Source organism: Agrilus planipennis, unplaced genomic scaffold (assembly GCF_000699045.2).
Source record: "Agrilus planipennis isolate EAB-ADULT unplaced genomic scaffold, Apla_2.0 scaffold83, whole genome shotgun sequence".
Lineage (NCBI taxonomy): Eukaryota > Metazoa > Arthropoda > Insecta > Coleoptera > Buprestidae > Agrilus > Agrilus planipennis.
Genome location: NW_020438895.1, coordinates 1176575 through 1195720, shown reverse-complemented (window position 1 = coordinate 1195720; position 19146 = coordinate 1176575). Strand labels below are relative to the sequence as shown.

The following is a 19146-nucleotide window of genomic DNA, read 5'->3' as shown; positions in this document are numbered from 1 at the left end:
ATCCATTTAACCAGTTTATAGTATGGAAAACTGCGTACCTGAGTTAGTCACCCTCGATGCATTATGGGATGCACTTCGTTGCATTAAATTTTAGTTTAACATTACGTAAAAAACTGTAATTACTATGTTCTGCATTCAAATTGCCGTTTCATTGGTAATAAATATTTTAATCCATTAATAAAACTTCCAAAATCAATAAAAACCGTTTATAAATTGTTTTATAAAAATTACGTAAAATAAATAAAATACAAAATGTTACATCAAATCCTATATCAAAATTCTTATAATTTTGTATACCAAAATCCGCCGTTCTTAATATTAATTTACTTATTTTTGCTATAATTTAATTTAATAATTTATTTTTATATTTCCGATTCTAAAGTGGTAGTTGAGACAATTTTTTGCTTTTCTTCAGTACATTTTTATCCTAAGGAAGTTTGAAAAACATGATTAGACTTTAAATAACTTCTTTTCAGTCCTTGTATTTGAACTTAAGATAATATAGGCTCTTCATAATTATTATTTTAATATTTTATGAATGAAAGAAATAAAAATTAATTCTGATATCTTTATGTTGTTTATTACTTAATTATTAATTGGTAAGATTATGTTACAGTGCAGCAATAATTTCTTCTTGATCAATTATTAATTTCCTATTTCTAAAAAAATCAAATAGAGCATCTAGGCTTAAAAAAGTAATTAAATCATTTTTAACATCAATTAGCTCATACAAGGGAGGGTTCTCAAGAAGTTTCGACCCTATTACAACTATGTACGGATAACCGACCCTTTTTGCATCCATTAATCTTTTACCAACAGTTAAATTTAATCTATCATCTAAAATAATATCATTTTGAAGTGATGGTATTTGGTTTAATGAAGACGAAATGAAATCGACACAATTCCCGGCGGCCTTTTCCTCTTTGCTGCCCGCCTAAAATAAATTTAAATGAATTCTACTTTAAAAGCGGGGGATATAGTAACAGGTTTTTTAAAATTACATTTCTACGCATTTAAAAAAGGATTTGTACTGCGAACAAATGTAATTGTAAGCTCCAAACTCGATTTAAATGGGAACAAATACCTACTTTGGGTGGTATTATTACGACAGAGAAAGGAGCAAGTGAACTGGGCCATCGTATTTCGTGTTCTGTAGATAAAACTTCCACTACAGATGCTACTATTCTTGATAAACCCAACCCATAACTGCCCATTTGCACAGGTACCATTTCATCACTGTCTGACTTGTAAAAAGCCTTCAATGGACGAGAGTATTTGTCTCCCAAGAGAAATGTGTGACCAACCTGCAACACACCATACAAATAAATTAACAAACATAACTACAAACCAAAAAATAATAATACATGCCTCTAATCCATTCACAAAAGCAAGTTCAGTAGTGTTACTGCACTGTGGACATTTATCTCGACCAGATAACTGGACATTTGCTTTGTATCCACACTTCAAGCAGGATAACAGCTTATCTTCTCCTATTGGGGCAACATAATGGTATTCATGTGAAACAGAGCCTCCCATATTACCACTGGGGCCCAGCACTATAAAGTTACACAATAAATAGTTTTATTTATAAGGTATACACATCTTTCATAATATTTACCTTTAATAACGTCAATACCAATTTGTTTAAATATTCTATCATAACTTTGACAAATTTCATTGTACGACTCTTTGGCTTTGTCAATATTAACATCAAAAGAGTATAGATCTTTCATTACAAACTCTCGACTTCTGATTAGACCAAATCTGGGTTTCATTTCATCTCGAAATTTACTAGTAATCTGATATAGTCTTAGTGGGAATTGCTTATAGGACATCTGAGAAACAGATGCTAATAAGTCAGCAGCTGATTCTTCATGAGTCTATAAACATTTGTACAGTTTAAAATAAAAGACATAATGTACCTTGTATAAATTTACCTACTGGACTTAGTATATATGTAGCATCATGTCTATCATGAACTTTAAATAACTCAGATGAAAGCTCATCTTCAATACGACCTGAAATACCATTTAAATGTAACTATATAAGTAATTATAGATTTCTTAAACACCCACCTGATTTTTTCCACAGTCTGGCATTTGTGAGGGAAGGAAAAGTGACCCTCTGAGCATTAATATTGCTCATTTCCTTAACAACTATAGCTTTTAACTTATCGAGTATTCTAATTCCCAATGGCAGGAAATAAAAGTGACCCTGACTGGCAGGTCGTATAATTCCCAACTCTACTAATAACTAAAAAAATAAGTTAACATTATTTTCTTTAAAAAGGAATCTAAACAAATAATACCTTCTGACTTTTGGATAATGCATCTTTGTTTTCCAAATGGGAAGCTTTTGAAACAGCAGATATCGGTTGAAATAGCTTTGAAATTTTGTGAATTAGCTGCACGTTGGCCATTTGACTTTTCGTGGACCAGAAGTTTATAAAACACTATAAAAAATACAAAAAACTATTACATTTTTATGTATCAACATAAGAGGTTATGAAAAAAACAATGTGGTTATGTTTAAATGCTCTGTGGTTGAACCAGAGAGACAATTTCCAAACGCGCGAAGCTTTCAAATTCAAACATTAGGGCTGAAATCTGGATTAGATTATTTAAATATAAAAAAACTTAAGAGATATTAATGAAAAGCTGAACAAGCTAGAGTTAGTTAAGTATTATCTTTTTTTATTAATGATGATTGTAAACGAATAACTTTTTATTATTAATAACATCGTGCAAAGACGTCAACTGCACTCAAAATATCGAACAAATGTTGAATACAAACAAAACAATAAACTAAAATATTTGAAAGAATGTTAAGCGTTAAAGAAGCTGAATGCGTTGGTTTTGATTCCAAATGGAGAGTAAAAAAGTAATGCTCAACATTTGTTAGTTTTTTATCCTTTTTAATTAATAGATTGCAATTTCAGAATTGCGGCCACAAGTTCATCCCAAACCGATGAAATTTTGAAACAAAATTCCGAAACGAACACAAGTGAGAAAAAATCAATAGAGGTAGTTTATTAATTGGTATGTATTGGTGATTAAAATTTATAATTAAGTACAATAACTCCAGACCCAAACGGACGCACCGAGAATTAACTATGATGTGAAATATGACGTTAACAAGTTGGGTAATTTTCTGAAAAGAATTTACCCAAAATTAGCAGCTGAACTCGATGATGACAGCTCTTCAAGTATTTTCAAAAATTATTGTCCATTCGACGAACCAATATTTTCAAAAGCAAAAATAGTTCAGACAGTTAATGTCAATCTGGAAGTAAAGGACAATGTGGTACGTTTTTAATAATAAAAAATATTACTTAACAAACATTAAAAAGATACCCTTTAGCCCAAAAAAAATATTTTTTGAAAAGAAAAAATGACTGCAAATTTCGCTCTGTAAATTCATTAATTATCTCAAAAGAATCCAAAACATCTTCCATATTAGGGCCAAAGTAGGGAAAAAATGATGACATTAACACAGTATTAAACTTCATAAAAACTTCAGTAAGTAGTTGGCAAAAAATTAACTCTCTAAGTTTTATTATTATAAAGAAAGCTTTTATTATCTGTATCATCGCCGCTTGATTATTTTTTATCTCTTAAATCATCTTCATAATCTTTGTTAGGTGAAAATCCACCAATAAATTTTCACTCATAAAATAAATATAAAACACTGGTGTTGCTCCACACTCAGACCTATTTTTCTTTATTCAAGTTTGTAATCGAAGATAAGTGGTAGTTTCTAACCCTGCAATCGACTGTCTTTGTAAACTAGGTAGTTTAATATTGTGTTAGGGTAGTTTTTAATCCCTTTACAGGTGTGTTAGTTTATGTAAGCGCCAGCCAATACTTTTATTGATGTATGCAGTCTAAAAGTTGATAGTTCTTCAATTTATAACATCATTTGTCTCTATTTTCAGCCTATACACAAAATATAATTGAGCGCTGTGGAACAGTAACTAAATAAACACTTAAAAACTAAAATTCCACAAAACATTTAGAACACACGTTTCGACATCATCCTCACCTTGGATGTAGAAATGCATTTTAGGTTTCTAAACGTTTTGTGGAGTTTTGGGTTTTAAGTGTTACTTATTTTCACCCAAAATTAGATGTTTTTTGTGTCGAAAAATACGAAAAATATCGTATACATTTCCATATTACAAAACGCTTATTACAGTTTCGATTTCTAATTTCTCAGAAGCCAAACGTGATATTTAAATTTTGTGTGTTCTCTCATTATTAATAATCATTTATCACTTTTCGTTTCATTTCAATTATAGGCTTCAAGAGTGAATTCGTTATCTTGGAATAGTACAGGTAATACTATTGCGGTTAGTAGCGACTATCCACATCAAAACTGGTGTCACCATTTTGGATTTGTTTCGCTGTATACATTCGACAGGTAGTTATTAAACCAGAGTAACATTAAAATTATTGTATGTGGGTTTTCCCTGTCTTTTCACCGTGTTTTAGATATGAAATGTTCCCAGAAATACCAAGCAGAAAAGTAAAAACTGGCGCTTGTGTAAGAGCTGTGGCTTTTCATCCAAAATTGCCATATATTTTATCGGCTGGAACACATACAGGTTTTTGTCAATTTTTCTTTGTTCTAAACTAATAATAACTCAAAAAATTTTTTATTTTTTCTGTATATGCAAATTATAATATAGTGGTGAAACTATACATCCTCGTCTAACTCCTTTCCTAATATTTACTTCTTTCAATTTTTTACCCCCCTCAGTGACCACCCGTAGTATACATATACTAAGAGGGGATTCCTTCCCCCCTCTAGTTTTCACATAGTAGATCATTTTTCGCAAACAGAAAGTTTTGAGATTTCCCCAGAGGATATTGACTACGTGACGAAAACATTAGCCCCCCTACCCGAACCCTGTGACCATGCGTGCTATTTATTAAGACCCCCTCCCCTTCCCAAATGAGTCACGTAGTATGGGTACGTTCCCTAATTTGGTCTTGCGCATTCCCTGTTTCTTCTAAACGAAAACTGGTCATCCCCTAAAATTTCTTCCTATTTTTCATCCTTCTCCGTAAGATTCTAGTAAACTTTTCTAAGGTATGAGAAGTTAAAGTAGTAATTGTTCTGATTATGATAGGAGATATTTATTTATGGAACATTCAACACGATGAAAACGAAATGTTAGTCGATAAAATCGTCGGTCATGATGATTCAATTACTGGCATGCAATGGATTGTCAGAAATGATAAAAATGATGACATGGTTCTTGCTACGTCAAGCACCGATGGGTTTATTAATATGTGGAAATTTAGTAGTAAAGCTCACCAACTAATTCTAAAGAGAAAGTAGGTATACGTAGGAAAGTGTTTGAGCGACTTGAAAATCTATCAACTTAAATTCCCATAACTAAAACGGTTGTTGTAAACTGATTTTAATAAAGGTAAACCGAGAAAGGTCTCTTTGTGCTATAACAAAAAACAAATCGATTTTTAAACACGATTTGCCGAAACAAATTACTTCTTTGTGAATAATTTCCAGAGGAAGCAGAAATAATGGTAGTGCTTTGAACATTATAAAAAATTAGATCTTTAACTTTCATTTTCCTAGGGGATAACAAACACAAAAGTCTTAAGTTAAATTGCAATCAATATCATAGATACAACGTACCCTGTTTTATCTTTTGAATTAATCGTTACAACATATAATTTTATGCAATAAGAAGTTTTTGTCGAATTTGATAAAGGTTACCTATGACCTGATTATTAGATATTTAATATCAATGTGAAAATTAATTTAATTTTATCCACTACAAATTACCTCAAATTATTAAAGAAAAATTGTTGTTGCTATCACATCCTCGCTGGGAATATAAGCATTGATGCGTAAAGTCAAAGGTCCCGGGTTCGTTTCCCGGCGAGGATGTGACTGCAGCACTATTTTTTCCTCATTAATATTATGTAATTTGTTAATTTTACATATTAACCGCTATTCTGAAAGTATTTATAATTTTAATGATGAAGTAAAATATCTTCAGAAAAGCCAGATGTTTTTTCTTTTTCTCAAATTATTCAACTCTTTGACTCTTTGACTTTACGTTTGTGTATAAAATAAATAAAATAAAATTCCAAGAAAAACAAATTAAAAAAGAAAAATGTTCTGATTATAGATATAAAATGAAACCTCCTATTCTACAAAAGCAACCCGAAATGACTCTCGAAACTGATTTATGTAAAAGCATTGGGCCGGGAATTTTGGGCTTTCATTTTTCTTATTTCACACCAGAAAAGTTTGTTGTTGCAGCTGAAGGGGGCATAGTGGTACAATGTTCCACGCTCGGAGCTCAAACAATTATAGGTAGCTAAACATGAAAATTCTATCTAGATATTATTTATAATTTCAATTGCACTTTTCTTATGGTTGTTGATCTTTTATAAGTACAGATTTATTAAATTTCTACTGATATCTCATCCTAGGAACCACTGGGGATACCGTTCCAATACTAAACCCTTGTGTTTTGTTTTGTGAACCACACAATGATCAAATTACTACAATAAAATTTTCTCCTAATCACAAGGAGCAATTTTTAACAAATAGCGTAGACGGAGAGATACGAATTTATCTACTGGAACAGGTAAATACTTTTCAGTGGCGTAGCGTGGGATGGGAACAGAGGGTGCATGACCTAGGGGGTTGCAAATGTGGAGGACGTTATAAAATAGAGTCAGGGCTCTACCGAGTGTACCGAAGCACTATCGTCTTGGGACACAAAACTATAAATTTTAATCAAACATAAATAGTAATTAGGTATACGTACTTGGGATGATCAAAATTGGCAAAATCCGTAATAAATTATCTATTAGAATGAACGTATCTTGTTTTCACTTGGGATTGTAGTCATTTTCTGCGTTTTGAACACGCTTTTTTTAAGTTAGGAAATACTTCATGAGCAATACAGTTAAGTGAAAAGAGATAACTGAACAACAGTAAGCGGTTCAGCGATTAGAGGTACGCAAAAGATCAGGATCGGCTTTATAACTGCCTGGTTGGAATTATATTTTTAAAAAGCGTCTTTACTATCTTAAATTCCTGAGAATGTTGAACTTCCTTTAAAGTCCGATGCTGGCAACATGCTCAAATTCTACTTGTCTACATCTCTTTCTGTTACACATTAATTGGTGTAACGTTATTTCTTTTTCTTTACTGGTGTCCGCTGCAATTCCTCCCTGACATCTCTTTTCTATGTTTACGATATTCCCTACGTCTAGGGTTGCCACTAAAAACAAAAAATAAAATACTTTATTTTTATGCTGAGTACTTTTTTTTTAACCTTTTAGTCGAGAAATACTTTATGTAAAGCTTAAAAAGGTGGCAACCCTACCTACGTCTGTCATGAATAAAAGTAGACGTTCTGTCAGCAACCACTCTAGCTTAGACGGTAAATTGAAAGAAAAAAGTAAATGCGACAGTTTTATTGAGGACTGTCAATTTAAAACGTTCCAACTATATGTATGCATCAATATAAGCCTATAAGGAAAACTTTTTGTAAATAAGTACATACATTTTCAATTTTCTCTAATAATAAGCGCTATGTATCTCTAACGCTAAATTAAAAGTACAATTTTTCGTATAGGTACACTTTTTTCACTGCAACCCCCACCAATTTAAATAAAAGATTTCAATTGCGAGAATAAGAGGGGCGGTAAACTTAGGCTTCGTCTCGGGGCAGAAATTCACACTACACCACTGAGACTTTTTATAATACATATTTAATTTCGAAAATTGAGCATGATAGTATGATTAATATAGGATACACCAGTGAGAGTTATATGTTTGAAAAAGCCACTTTCGGTGGTAAACTGGGTACCATATCATGATAAGGTAATAACCGGATGTGGACGTTTTGGCTTGGAAGTATTTAACGTAATAACCAGCGAAAAATACGACGATGTTTGCGAAAATGAAGTAGACGAACTCACGCATATGGAAATTAATTCAAAACGGTAGGTTCGATACTAATTTGATATTCAGGAGTTTAATTGACAAGTAAAGAAAGATAATCCGAAACAATAAAAAATTGTTTTTGAATTAAAGATAGTTACTAGTTTATTTTAATCTTCTTCGTAGCGATATTTTTAGAAAAATTGGCGCAATTTTTTAAAACATGCATAGTTTTTAACGTAAAAAGATATAAAAAACAAACATATTTAATATTGAACAGGTAGGTGCTACGGCGAATCCCACACTACCCCCCTTCAGGGGGTATTTAAAAGATTTCCCCTCCGCGAGGCTAAACTAAACAAAAAAAAATATTGAACAGTATTGATTTAACATTAAACAATGACTGAAGAAACATACTAAATATTAAATATGTTTCTTTTCTATATTTTCTTATATGCAAGTCTTGAAAAGTTGTGCCGGTGGTGATAAGTGTACTATTTGACCTTTAAATGGATAGATCTCTGAGGAGGACTCAAAAATATCGAGCTGACAGTTTAAGAAGATGAAAATAAACTATATATCTATCGGGTTGTTCCGAAAGTCATTTCGTTTTTTCCCGACAGAGGATTTAATTGTATTCTTTTGCACCCAACTTCACATTTAAGCCGTATAATTTTTATATGCTTTGAGAGCTCGTATAGCAAGGCTTGTGTGTGAAAAATTCCAATTAATTCTACGCAGTAGTTTTTGGTTGGTGCCCTTTTAAATATGGAGAGCGATAAGCAGCATTTTCGACATATCTTACTGTTTTACTACAGAAAGGGTAAAAATGCTGTTCAAGCCAGAAAGAAATTGACTGATGTGTATGGAGAAGGTGTGTTGACAGTACGCCAGTGCCAGAACTGGTTCGCTAAATTTCGATCCGGCAATTTTGATGTCGAAGATGCACCACGTTCGGGAAGGCCGGTTGAAGCTGATAAAGACGCGATAAAGGCATTAGTTGATGTGAACCGGCGAATAACAACACGTGAGATCGGATTGAGGTTAAATTTATCAAATTCAACAGTTTATGACCACTTGAAAGGCCTGGGATTATCCTCGAAGCTCGATGTATGGGTTCCCCATGTTCTCACAGAGAGAAATCTGTGTCGCCGCATTGACGTCTGCGATTCGCTTCTCAAACGTCACGAAAATGATCCGTTTTTGAAGCGCATCATCACTGGGGACGAAAAATGGGTTGTATACAACAACGTCAAACGCAAGAGGTCATGGAGCAAAAAAGATGAACCGGCTCAAACCATTTCCAAAGCCGATATTCACCAAAAAAAGGTGATGCTGTCTGTTTGGTGGGATTTTAAAGGAATCGTTTTTTTTTAGCTTTTACCGGATAACACAACGATTAATTCGGAAGTCTACTGTCATCAGCTGGACAAACTGAATGATGCACTTCAACAGAAAAGGTCAGAACTAATCAACAGGAAAGGTGTAGTGTTTCACCAAGACAACGCGAGACCTCACACAAGTTTGGTCACTCGCCAAAAGCTTTTACAGCTTGAATGGGATACAATGCTACACCCACCATATTCTCCAGACCTGGCACCATCGGATTATTATTTGTTCCGGTCACTCCAAAATTTTTTAGACGGTAAAACCTTCACCTCAAATGAGGAGGTCAAAAACCTCCTCGATCAGTTTTTTGCCAGCAAAGACCAAAAATTTTATGAGCGTGGAATTATGCTACTACCAGAAAGATGGCAAAAGGTGTTGGACCAGAACGGTCAATATATAATTTAATAAAGTATTTGTTTATTATACGAAAACTGTCTTTCATTTCCACAAAAAAAAAACGAAATGACTTTCCGAACAACCCTATATTTATCTCCACTTGTAATATCTTTAGTTCAAAAACATTACCGTTCTCCACTTGTAAATTAAATATGTTTTCTTGTAGTCCTACTGTAGTTGTTAGTGGAACTTACGACGGTAAGATGAACTTATGGTCTATACCGTGGGCATCTTTTTCTAACTCTACAAATTAAGCTAATACTTTTATATATACATTTTCGCTTTCTGCATGTTTATATAATATACAAAATTGTGAATTATTTACAATAAACAAACTAAACAAGTTAAAGTGTGTTTCTTTTTACTACATCAATAAACAAATTTTCTATAGTCGAATTCCAAAGTTTTGGATGTAGAAGGTAATCTCCGAAACTACTTATCCGATTTCAAAAATTCATTCACCAATATTTAGAATGGACCTTCGTGCTAGACATAGGCTGTGTATTATTCGGTTAAAATTAAAGGGCTTTTAGGGAACTCAATTTTGCGACGTGTACATCCATATGTAAAGATTAATTCAAATTTGATAAAATATGACACTCATTATCACAAATTACATAAATTCCAAGCGGGAGAAACATCGGGTATAGCTACTAATTAATCAATTTCTTTAATTTTAAATTTCATTGATTTATTTGAAGTGTAAACTGGGTACTGTCTGTCCCTATGTATGCTTAAATCTTTAAAAGTACGCAACGGATTTTGATGCGTTTTTTTTTTAAAGATAGAGTAATTCAAGAGGAAGGTTTATATGTATAATACATGTATAATATAGTAGAGAAACACTGATAATTTTGGAGGTTTCTAATTTAATGTCGTAAATAAACACATTTACATTGCGCTTACATTGCAAACGTTGGCTGAACCCTACGAAATAGATCAAAATAATGCACTACAATATTGTACATCTTAAAAGGGTCTACAAAAAAGTCAGCGATGGTATATGTCTATCTCTTAAGGATAACCCACAATAACCATTTTTTATCCTTTACGTTTTATGAGAAATAATGACTTATTTACGAAGCGATTTTAAGCAATAAAGGATTAATCCTTATCCATAACCCACAATAACCATTTTTTATCCTTTACGTTTTACGAGAAATAATGACTTATTTACGAAGCGATTTTAAGCAATACAGGATTAATCCTTATCCAATTAAGTACTTTTAAATACATTGTGCATTTAATATAGATCAATATGGCCCTTTACAGCATGTAATTTAAATGAATATTTTCGAAGATATTACAGACTTAAAATGCAGGGACATAGCGGTTATGGCGGTACCGGCCGGTTTGTATTGTCTAGTGACAAAAAACTGTAAATGTATATAAAGACATTCAGTAGTATATTAAGTATCAGCATTGCACCCTTGCGAAGCTGGGGCGGGTCGTTCGTTGTTTATATATCTCAGATATACTTTTGCCATGGTTACTTTTATGTTTACTATTACCATGTCATGTTAAGAAACTAAACTTTTTTCAAGAAGTATTTACAAAATGTCTATTTTAAAAACATTCGTTAGAAGTAACATCATCCTGAAGTTGCCAAAAAAAATTATTAAACGAAACGCCTCCAAATGGTTCCCTGACGTTAAGTTTTTGGAGCAATTCGACGGCCCTGTAATGTACCCCAATGAAGAAGTCAGTGAGTTCTTTAGAACAAGGAGACCTTTTTATGACAAACCAAAAGTTCCGGAAAGAAAAATTAATAACATTACCTTAAATTTTGGTCCTCAACATCCATCCGCTCATGGAGTTTTGAGACTTATATTAGAGTTAGAAGGAGAGGTTAGATTTTTAATTATGGGATTTTTTCCTAGGAAATGTATAAAATATTGTTAATGTTATCAAAGATTTTATAACTGTCTAAATATCCCGGGAAATGTATACATTTCCGATTGCTATTCAGGAAATATGTCTAATATAATTTATTTTACACATTCCCGGGCGATTTTAGGAATTTCCTAGGAATTGTATACAATGACGTATTACGCACATCTCCGTTAACATATATACTTACAAAAGCAAACAAATGTTGTAGCTGGTTCGCAAAGTTATCCCCCATATTGGCTTACTTCATAGGGGCACAGAAAAAATAATGGAATATGAACACTTTTTACAGTGTGGTCCATTTTTGGATCGTTTGGATTATTGTTCTGTTTTATGTTGTGAACATACTTATTACTTAGCCATCGAAAAACTGATGAAGATCGAAGTACCAAGGAGAGCAAAATATATAAGGGTAATGATGTGCGAAGTAACCAGGTCTGTATGCGTTAAAGTATAAAGGAAACTACTTTAATTACAAATCTTCGAAGACTTTTGAATACAGATAATGTTTTATTTTTCTTTTTAGGATCATAAACCATATTTTGGCTGTTACATGCCACATTTTAGACTTAGGGGGGCTTAGCCCTTTATTTTGGCTGTATGAAGAACGTGAAAAGTGTTTTGAACTCGTCGAAAGATGTTGTGGAGCTAGATTTCATGCCAATTATTTCAGACCAGGGGGAGTTAGCCAGGTTAATAGAAATTAATTAATCTTGGGAAGGAGGAAGTGAATAATGAGAAAATAAGAATAATTTGTTGTTAATATATTAATAATAAAAAAAGAAAGTATTGCACTGACCTCAAATATAAAAAATAATTATTTTAAATCATCCCCAAATCTGAGCATGCTAATCTGTTATTTTGACCCTAAAGTTACTTCGTCTTTAAAAATATTAATCTCATATGTTTTCCATTTCTTTAACCCCTAGTTTGGCCATGAATAAGCAAAGAATCTAGACAGTTAAGGGTTGAAGGTTTATATTTGTGTGTAGAACTAAGAACCGACGTTTCACCTCTAATCAGGAGACTTTATCAAGGTAGATTCTTTGCTTATTAATCTCATCATCAACACCTTCACATCCCTTGATGGTAAATGAGATGTAATAAATTACAAAACTTGTATTTAAGGATATACCTATTGGACTAATGGCCGACATATACGACTTCATAAAAAAATTCCCGGAAAGACTTGACGAGACCGACGATTTGTTAGAACAGAATCGAATTTGGAAATTGCGCACCAAAGATAAAGGAATAATAAATGCAGAAGAAGCTATTAATAACAGTTTTAGGTACCTGCTCAATTAGATCTTATCATAACTTTTAAGCAATTATTTTTTAAGCGGTGTTGCACTCAGGGGATCTGGCGTTAAATGGGATCTTAGAAAAACACAACCTTATGAAGTTTATGACGAAATGGAATTCGACGTGCCTATTGGAATAACGGGTGACATGCATGACAGGTAAAATGGATAACAAATTGGTAAAGGTATTGTTTTAATTCGGGCCTAAAGGCCGTCGTATGTTGGAATTGTTTCTTAACGTTTTGCTGACACAAGTGGCGACCTTCTTCAGCCTATATCCAGCATGGGAGATCTAAAGAAGCTCGCCACTCGTGTAGCATCAGAAATTGGATGAATTTTCTAATATGATTTATCTTCCTTGTGAAGATAAAGGGGAGTATAAAATTAGAAAACTCACCCTGTATATCACTATCACTATATAGTATGAAACAAAGTCACTTCCCGCTGTCTGTCCCTATGTATGCTTAGATCGTTAAAACTACCCAACGGATTTTGATGCGTTTTTTTTTAATAGATAGAGTGATTTAAGAGGAAGGTTTATATGTATAATACATGCATAATGTAGTAGAGAAACACTGATAATTTTAGAGGTTTGTAATGTGATGTCATAAATAAACACATTTTTTGCGCTTACATTGCAAACGCTGGCTAAACCCTACGAGATAGATCAAAATAATGTACTACAATATTGTACATTTTAAAAAGTTCTGCAAAAAAGTCCGCGATGGTATATGTCTATCTCTTAGGAATAACCCACAATAACCATTTTTTATCTTTTACTTTTTACGAGAAATAATGGCTTATTTACGAAGCGATTTTAAGCAATACAGCATTAATCCTTATCCAATTAAGTATTTTTAAATACATTGTGCATTTAATATAGATCAATATGGCCCTTTACAGCATGTAATTTAAATGAATATTTTCGAAGATATTACAGATTTAAAATGCAGGGACATAGCGGTTGCAGCGGTACCAGCCGGGGGGGGGGGCGGTTTGTATTATCTGTTGTATATAAAGACATTCAGTAGTATATTAATTATCAGCGGCATGGCCTAGAGGTTTAGACCATTACTTAGCATTCGGGAGGACGCCGGTTCGATTCCGGGTCCGTCTGCCCTGGTCCAAGTTTTCCTGTGGTTTCCTTGGATCACTTAGGCAAATGCTGAGGCAGTAATATTCCACAGATAATCTTTCACTCTCTTCTGTCTTCATTTCGTCCGTCTCAACTTTCTCACCCGAATTACCACCCACCCATTCCCACGATTCCTGAAAGCAGGCTGAAGAGGGCCTTCCGCCCTACCTTCCGGCATAGTCCGGAGGGACTGCCCGCCCACCAGCATTACTGGCTGGTGGGAATGAAACACCCAAAAGTTTTTAGTTTATTAATTATCAGCAGTGCACCCTTGCGAAGCTGGGGCGGGTCGTTAGTCGTTTTATAAAAAGTTTAACTTATAGTTCGTTTTGTTAAATATGTTTTTTAATTATTTCATTATTAAAGCAGATACTTGAAATTGAAATACCGATGTACATTGTACACTCCAGCAGGCATCGACGGTAACTATGTTCTGTTCGCAAATTCAATTGCTATAATGTTATTTCTTATTAGATGCTTTTGATTGGTTATTGCTCTCCGCGTCAATTTACCTGCCAACCAGTAATAAATTAGGTCAAACAATAACAGTGCGTTTATGTAATTTAGAATGCATTTGCAAATAATGTCATTAACTTTGTAAAAGCACTCCAATTTACTTTTTAAATCATGATATTAAGGTAAAAAGTTGGGAAGGTAACTTAGACATTGATTTTAGTGGGGGATTCACCAAAATTTAAGTACGATAATTTTAAAACAGAGTTAAATACAAAAATAATTACACAAAATTTTCGTAATGTATCTACACTGTACTAAAGTAGTAATTTACACGGCAAAAGAAGATGATAATGTCTTAATTAGTGGTTACAGAATCGACACCAGCGTTTCGCCTTTTGTTTGGAGGCTTACTCAAAACTAAGAAATGTATAAATAATAGTTATTACAATTTTTTTGTTACAACACCTTTATTACGGGTTTATCTTTATTTCACTGTAAAAGTGTCTTTATGTTACCACACGATTTTTAATTACTTTAATAATTTATTATTTTATATATACATTGTGCTTCCTTTTGTGAAGTTTTTAATTATTCATCTATTTATTACTTTAATGCATTGTGTTGTTGAATTTTAACATTCACATGAATATGTGCCGATTGTAGACACCGATTATTTATAAACATTTAAGAGAACCTAGTAAGTGTTATATTCGGTACAACTATTATTTATACATTTTTTAGCTTCGATAAAGACTCCCAACAAGAGGCGAAACGTTGGTGTCGGTTCTATAAACAATAAAGACTTTATCACCCTGTTTTGCCTTAATTCTTTTGTTCTCATTGAACTAGGGGAAGAAATGGTAAATTGATGTTGTAATTTACATTTTGGTTTGGGTGATTTTTCGCTTTTAAAACAATAATGAATGAGATTTCTCTTTTCGAAACAACTCAAGTTATTCATTTAAAATTTGCTAAAAAGAGTATAAAAATATGTGGTGTTGTAGATATAAATGTCGCATGGAAGAGATGAGGCAATCCTGTAGAATTATAGAACAATGTATCAATAAAATGCCCCCAGGAGAGATTAAAACGGATGATTGGAAGGCTTGTCCACCAAAGAGACGCGAAATGAAGGTAATACTGTATCTTAAGAACGACAATCAATTTAATACCTAAGCGTATCAACTAATGCTGTTCTAATTCAGGTCTAAAGTCGTCGTGTATTGACGTTGCTTCCTAACGTTTCGCTAGCACGAGTGGTGAGCTTCTTCAGAAGTCCTTCCATCTCCGATGTTGGGTACGGACTCTTCTGAAGAAAACGTAAAACTTTTGGGTGTTTCATTCCCACTAATGCAGGTGGGCGGGCAGTCCCTCTGGACTACGCCGGAAGGTAGGGCGGGAGACCGTCTTCAGCCTCCTTTAAGGAATCGTGGGAATAGGTGGGTGTTGGTTCGGGTTACAAAAATGAGACGGACGAAATGAAGACAGAAGATAATGAAAGATTATCTGTGGAATATTACTGGCACAGCATTTGCCTAAGTGATCCAAGGAAACCACAGAAAACCTTGGACCAAGGCAGACGGACCCGGAATCGAACCGGCGTCCTCCCGAATGCTAAGCAATGGTCTAAACTTCTAGGCTACGCCGCTCGTTCTTCAGAAGAAGTTGACCACTCGTGCTAGCGAAACCTACTGGCCGCGAAGCCTTTACCAATTTGTCTAATATTTTACAGACGTCAATGGAAGCCCTGATCCACCACTTCAAGTATTACACACAAGGTTTCCAAATCCCACCGGGTGCAACATACACTGCCACTGAAAATCCGAAAGGTACACACCATCTTACATGATAACGCTGAGGATATTATATCTTGATGGTTTTATTTTTCAAATCTACGCTTATTTATAGGTGAATTTGGCATATACTTGGTATCGGATGGCGGTTCTAAGCCTTATCGATGCCGACTTAAATCTCCTAGCTTTACACATCTAGCGGGAGTAGGCATAATGTTGGACAAAAATGCATTTTTAGCAGATGTTGTTGGTTACCTTGGTAGTTTGGACATGGTATTCGGATGCTGCGATCGATAACATATTTTGTATTTTTACTATTTTTGTATTTACCTGCCATTTATATTTAATACAGCAAAATAAACAGAAAATTTTACATTTTGTCTTGTTTTTCAAATAAAACCAATCGAAATAGTCAAGTTATGAAAAAGTAATCATCTCTCGGAGTAAAATTAGGACATTCAATGGGTAATATTAAGAAAGTATCTTTTTGTGTATTTTAAAACTTCTAATTATCCCCAATTCCGTTTATACCTACACAATTTGACCTACGGTTAATAATACAAAAATATATTACTAACAGCAAATTAACAAATTTAAACTAAAAAACTTAAAAGCAAAGGAAAGCTAAACCCGGAACGACAAACTTTATCGTTCATCATTGCATTGTTCATTTTCCAGAAGTAAATCGGAGAAAGAAGGAAGAAAAATGGAAGTTGTTTAATCTAGGGGAAGAGGTAGGAAGAGTTAAAATATTTTGGTTTTGGTTTAAAGCGAGAATTGTTAACTAGTACGAAGAAAATGACCGATAATAATCGGAATGGCACAACAGACTGCAAATGTAACATAGAGAAACTTTAAAGGATCAGGAAGAGGTATTGCAAACCAAATAATATTTTTAATGAACTTGTTAGTAAGGTTGATAGCTTTTCATGCAGTCGAAATTTGGGGACGAAGAGGGTACTGTGCATGCTACATGCGGGAACATGTATATTAATTTTGAGAGTGTCAAAGAACACTCCCAAATATAGGGAGAGCAGATTTAGGAGTAAACTGTATCAGACTATCATTAGATGTAGATATTTGTGTGTGGAGTGTAGGGATGAGTAATGACATGTTGCTTAAAGTACGCCTATTAAAGGAAGTAAGACCAATTCTGAATATTAATCTTCCAAAATGTAGTGAAAATCAAAAATAAAAAAGTATAACCTTTCTTCATGAGTGGAGAGGTGAAAGAAATGATCTGGATCTGGGAAATTTAGTAATAGACTATATAAGGGATAACTTAATACCGAAGATATATGATTTTTTCTATCAAATTGAGAGAATATCTCGTCTGGTTGGACACGCATCTCTACCCTTTCCTATCCTGAGTTAATCTTCGCATTTCCCTAAAACTAGAGTAGCCCATATCCTTAACTATTTGCGAACAGTAATCTAGGTCTACCTCTACTCCTATTAACTCCTGCTTTTGTCTCTGACTAGAACTTCATTCCTGAGAAGGTGTCCTACCTACCTATCTCGCCTATTTCTTGTTGACTTCCTTGAAGTCCCCTGTTCAGCTATTCTTTCTAATACATCTTCATTTCTAACCTTTCTCTATCAACGATATCCCCATCATAGAGAATACCTACACAATTTAATATGTAAGAGCAATTTTCTGCTATAAAAGCCACATCGATATGTTGAAATGAAAAACATACCTATATTTCATATTGTTTGGCCAAGCAGTAAGGTATAAGATGTGAGGAAATTGCAAAAACTTCGACAAAAATTATACTCATAATATTAATAATATCTACATTGTTCGTTTTTTTCTTTTCCCAAAAAATTGAACGACCAAAATCCAATTTTTTCGCTGTAGAAAAGGGTGCACTTTTTCAAATAAACAAATGTTTTTAAATTTAAATAAATATCTTTCTTATACATATACTTATTTAAAGACCTGTTTGTTTCTAGATAACAAATCAATTTGAAAATTGAATTTCATGAGACTGTATACAATTGCGTTAATATTTATAAGGTTTGGCAAACTTCAATTGATGAACAAAAAGTGTAAAATAACCCAAACTGGTAGAAATAATAAAACAGATACTGCGAATCGTCAATTGTTCAATTGTTCTTCGTTATGGTTTTGTATGTAACAATAGCCGATAAAACAATGTTATTTTGCGTGTAATCAAAGCTTACTTTTAACTTACCTCTGCGTTAATGGAGAAGTTGATTAATCGTTCTCAGACGCGAAATGGAATGTTGTTGCGGAAAAATACAAATCACATTAAAGTCAATGGTCACTTATAACGCACTGATTATAATGTTCTTAATGCAACAAAGAAACTATATCACGTCAATTCGTAAATTGTTTTCATTTTCAGTTAAAATTAAATGCTCGAATCGACTGGCTCGCATGACCAGATTACGCGTCCACTTTACTGATACTGGGTAATGGAATCCTAGGATCTTTTCCCTTTTTCATATAAACACTGATACCTCTGGCGACATCTGACTATTATGTTACTAACATTGACTAAGGTCACGGTTTATGTTAACATACAGGGTCTTAACGAAAATAAATAGTCACATAGGTACATAAAATTCGATTATTTGTGAAAAAGGATAAGTAAAAACATTCCTTGTAGATAAACAAACTAAAATTATTGTAAAATTTCTTAATAATAATCTGATTTATCTGAATAAAAATTGTATAAAAAATGAATATAGGAAAGTAGAGGACCCCGTTATGAATTTACTAAAACAGTTTGATTTTTTATAGTTTAAAACGTGTTTCCTATTTTTTTCCACTAATATTTGTATTAAGTAAGAAAACGTATTGGTATGTAAGGGAAGGGAAGGT

The 19146-nt window shown here is 33.3% G+C and overlaps 3 protein-coding genes across 4 annotated transcripts; 2 read left to right on the top strand and 1 right to left on the bottom strand.

The window, feature by feature from the left end:
* Nucleotides 1–561: 561 nt before the first annotated feature.
* LOC108734341 (probable proline--tRNA ligase, mitochondrial) lies at nt 562–18740 on the bottom strand. Of its 2 annotated transcripts, XM_018465860.2 has the most exons (9): nt 18494–18740; nt 3166–3282; nt 2309–2452; nt 2076–2253; nt 1942–2018; nt 1619–1880; nt 1369–1556; nt 1089–1304; nt 562–934 (listed from the first exon to the last, which is right to left on the bottom strand). In XM_018465860.2, exons 3-9 carry the CDS (start codon nt 2417–2419, stop codon nt 611–613), a joined length of 1356 nt encoding a protein of 451 aa, XP_018321362.1. In that variant the 5' UTR covers nt 2420–2452; nt 3166–3282; nt 18494–18740; the 3' UTR covers nt 562–610. The 2 variants fall into 2 exon arrangements, with proteins under 2 accessions (XP_018321362.1, XP_018321361.1); XM_018465859.2 differs by lacking the exon at nt 3166–3282.
* LOC108734339 (WD repeat-containing protein 34) lies at nt 2607–10046 on the top strand. Its single transcript, XM_018465857.1, has 10 exons — nt 2607–2880; nt 2939–3023; nt 3085–3303; nt 4298–4419; nt 4491–4603; nt 5132–5339; nt 6161–6348; nt 6468–6625; nt 7801–7994; nt 9884–10046. The coding sequence occupies exons 1-10, from the start codon at nt 2822–2824 to the stop codon at nt 9969–9971; spliced, it is 1434 nt and encodes a 477-aa protein (XP_018321359.1). The 5' UTR covers nt 2607–2821; the 3' UTR covers nt 9972–10046.
* Nucleotides 11212–16661, top strand: LOC108734340 (NADH-ubiquinone oxidoreductase 49 kDa subunit-like). Its single transcript, XM_018465858.1, has 8 exons — nt 11212–11565; nt 11819–12042; nt 12134–12299; nt 12736–12899; nt 12951–13070; nt 15507–15636; nt 16235–16331; nt 16411–16661. The coding sequence occupies exons 1-8, from the start codon at nt 11275–11277 to the stop codon at nt 16590–16592; spliced, it is 1374 nt and encodes a 457-aa protein (XP_018321360.1). The 5' UTR covers nt 11212–11274; the 3' UTR covers nt 16593–16661.
* Nucleotides 18741–19146: the final 406 nt, after the last annotated feature.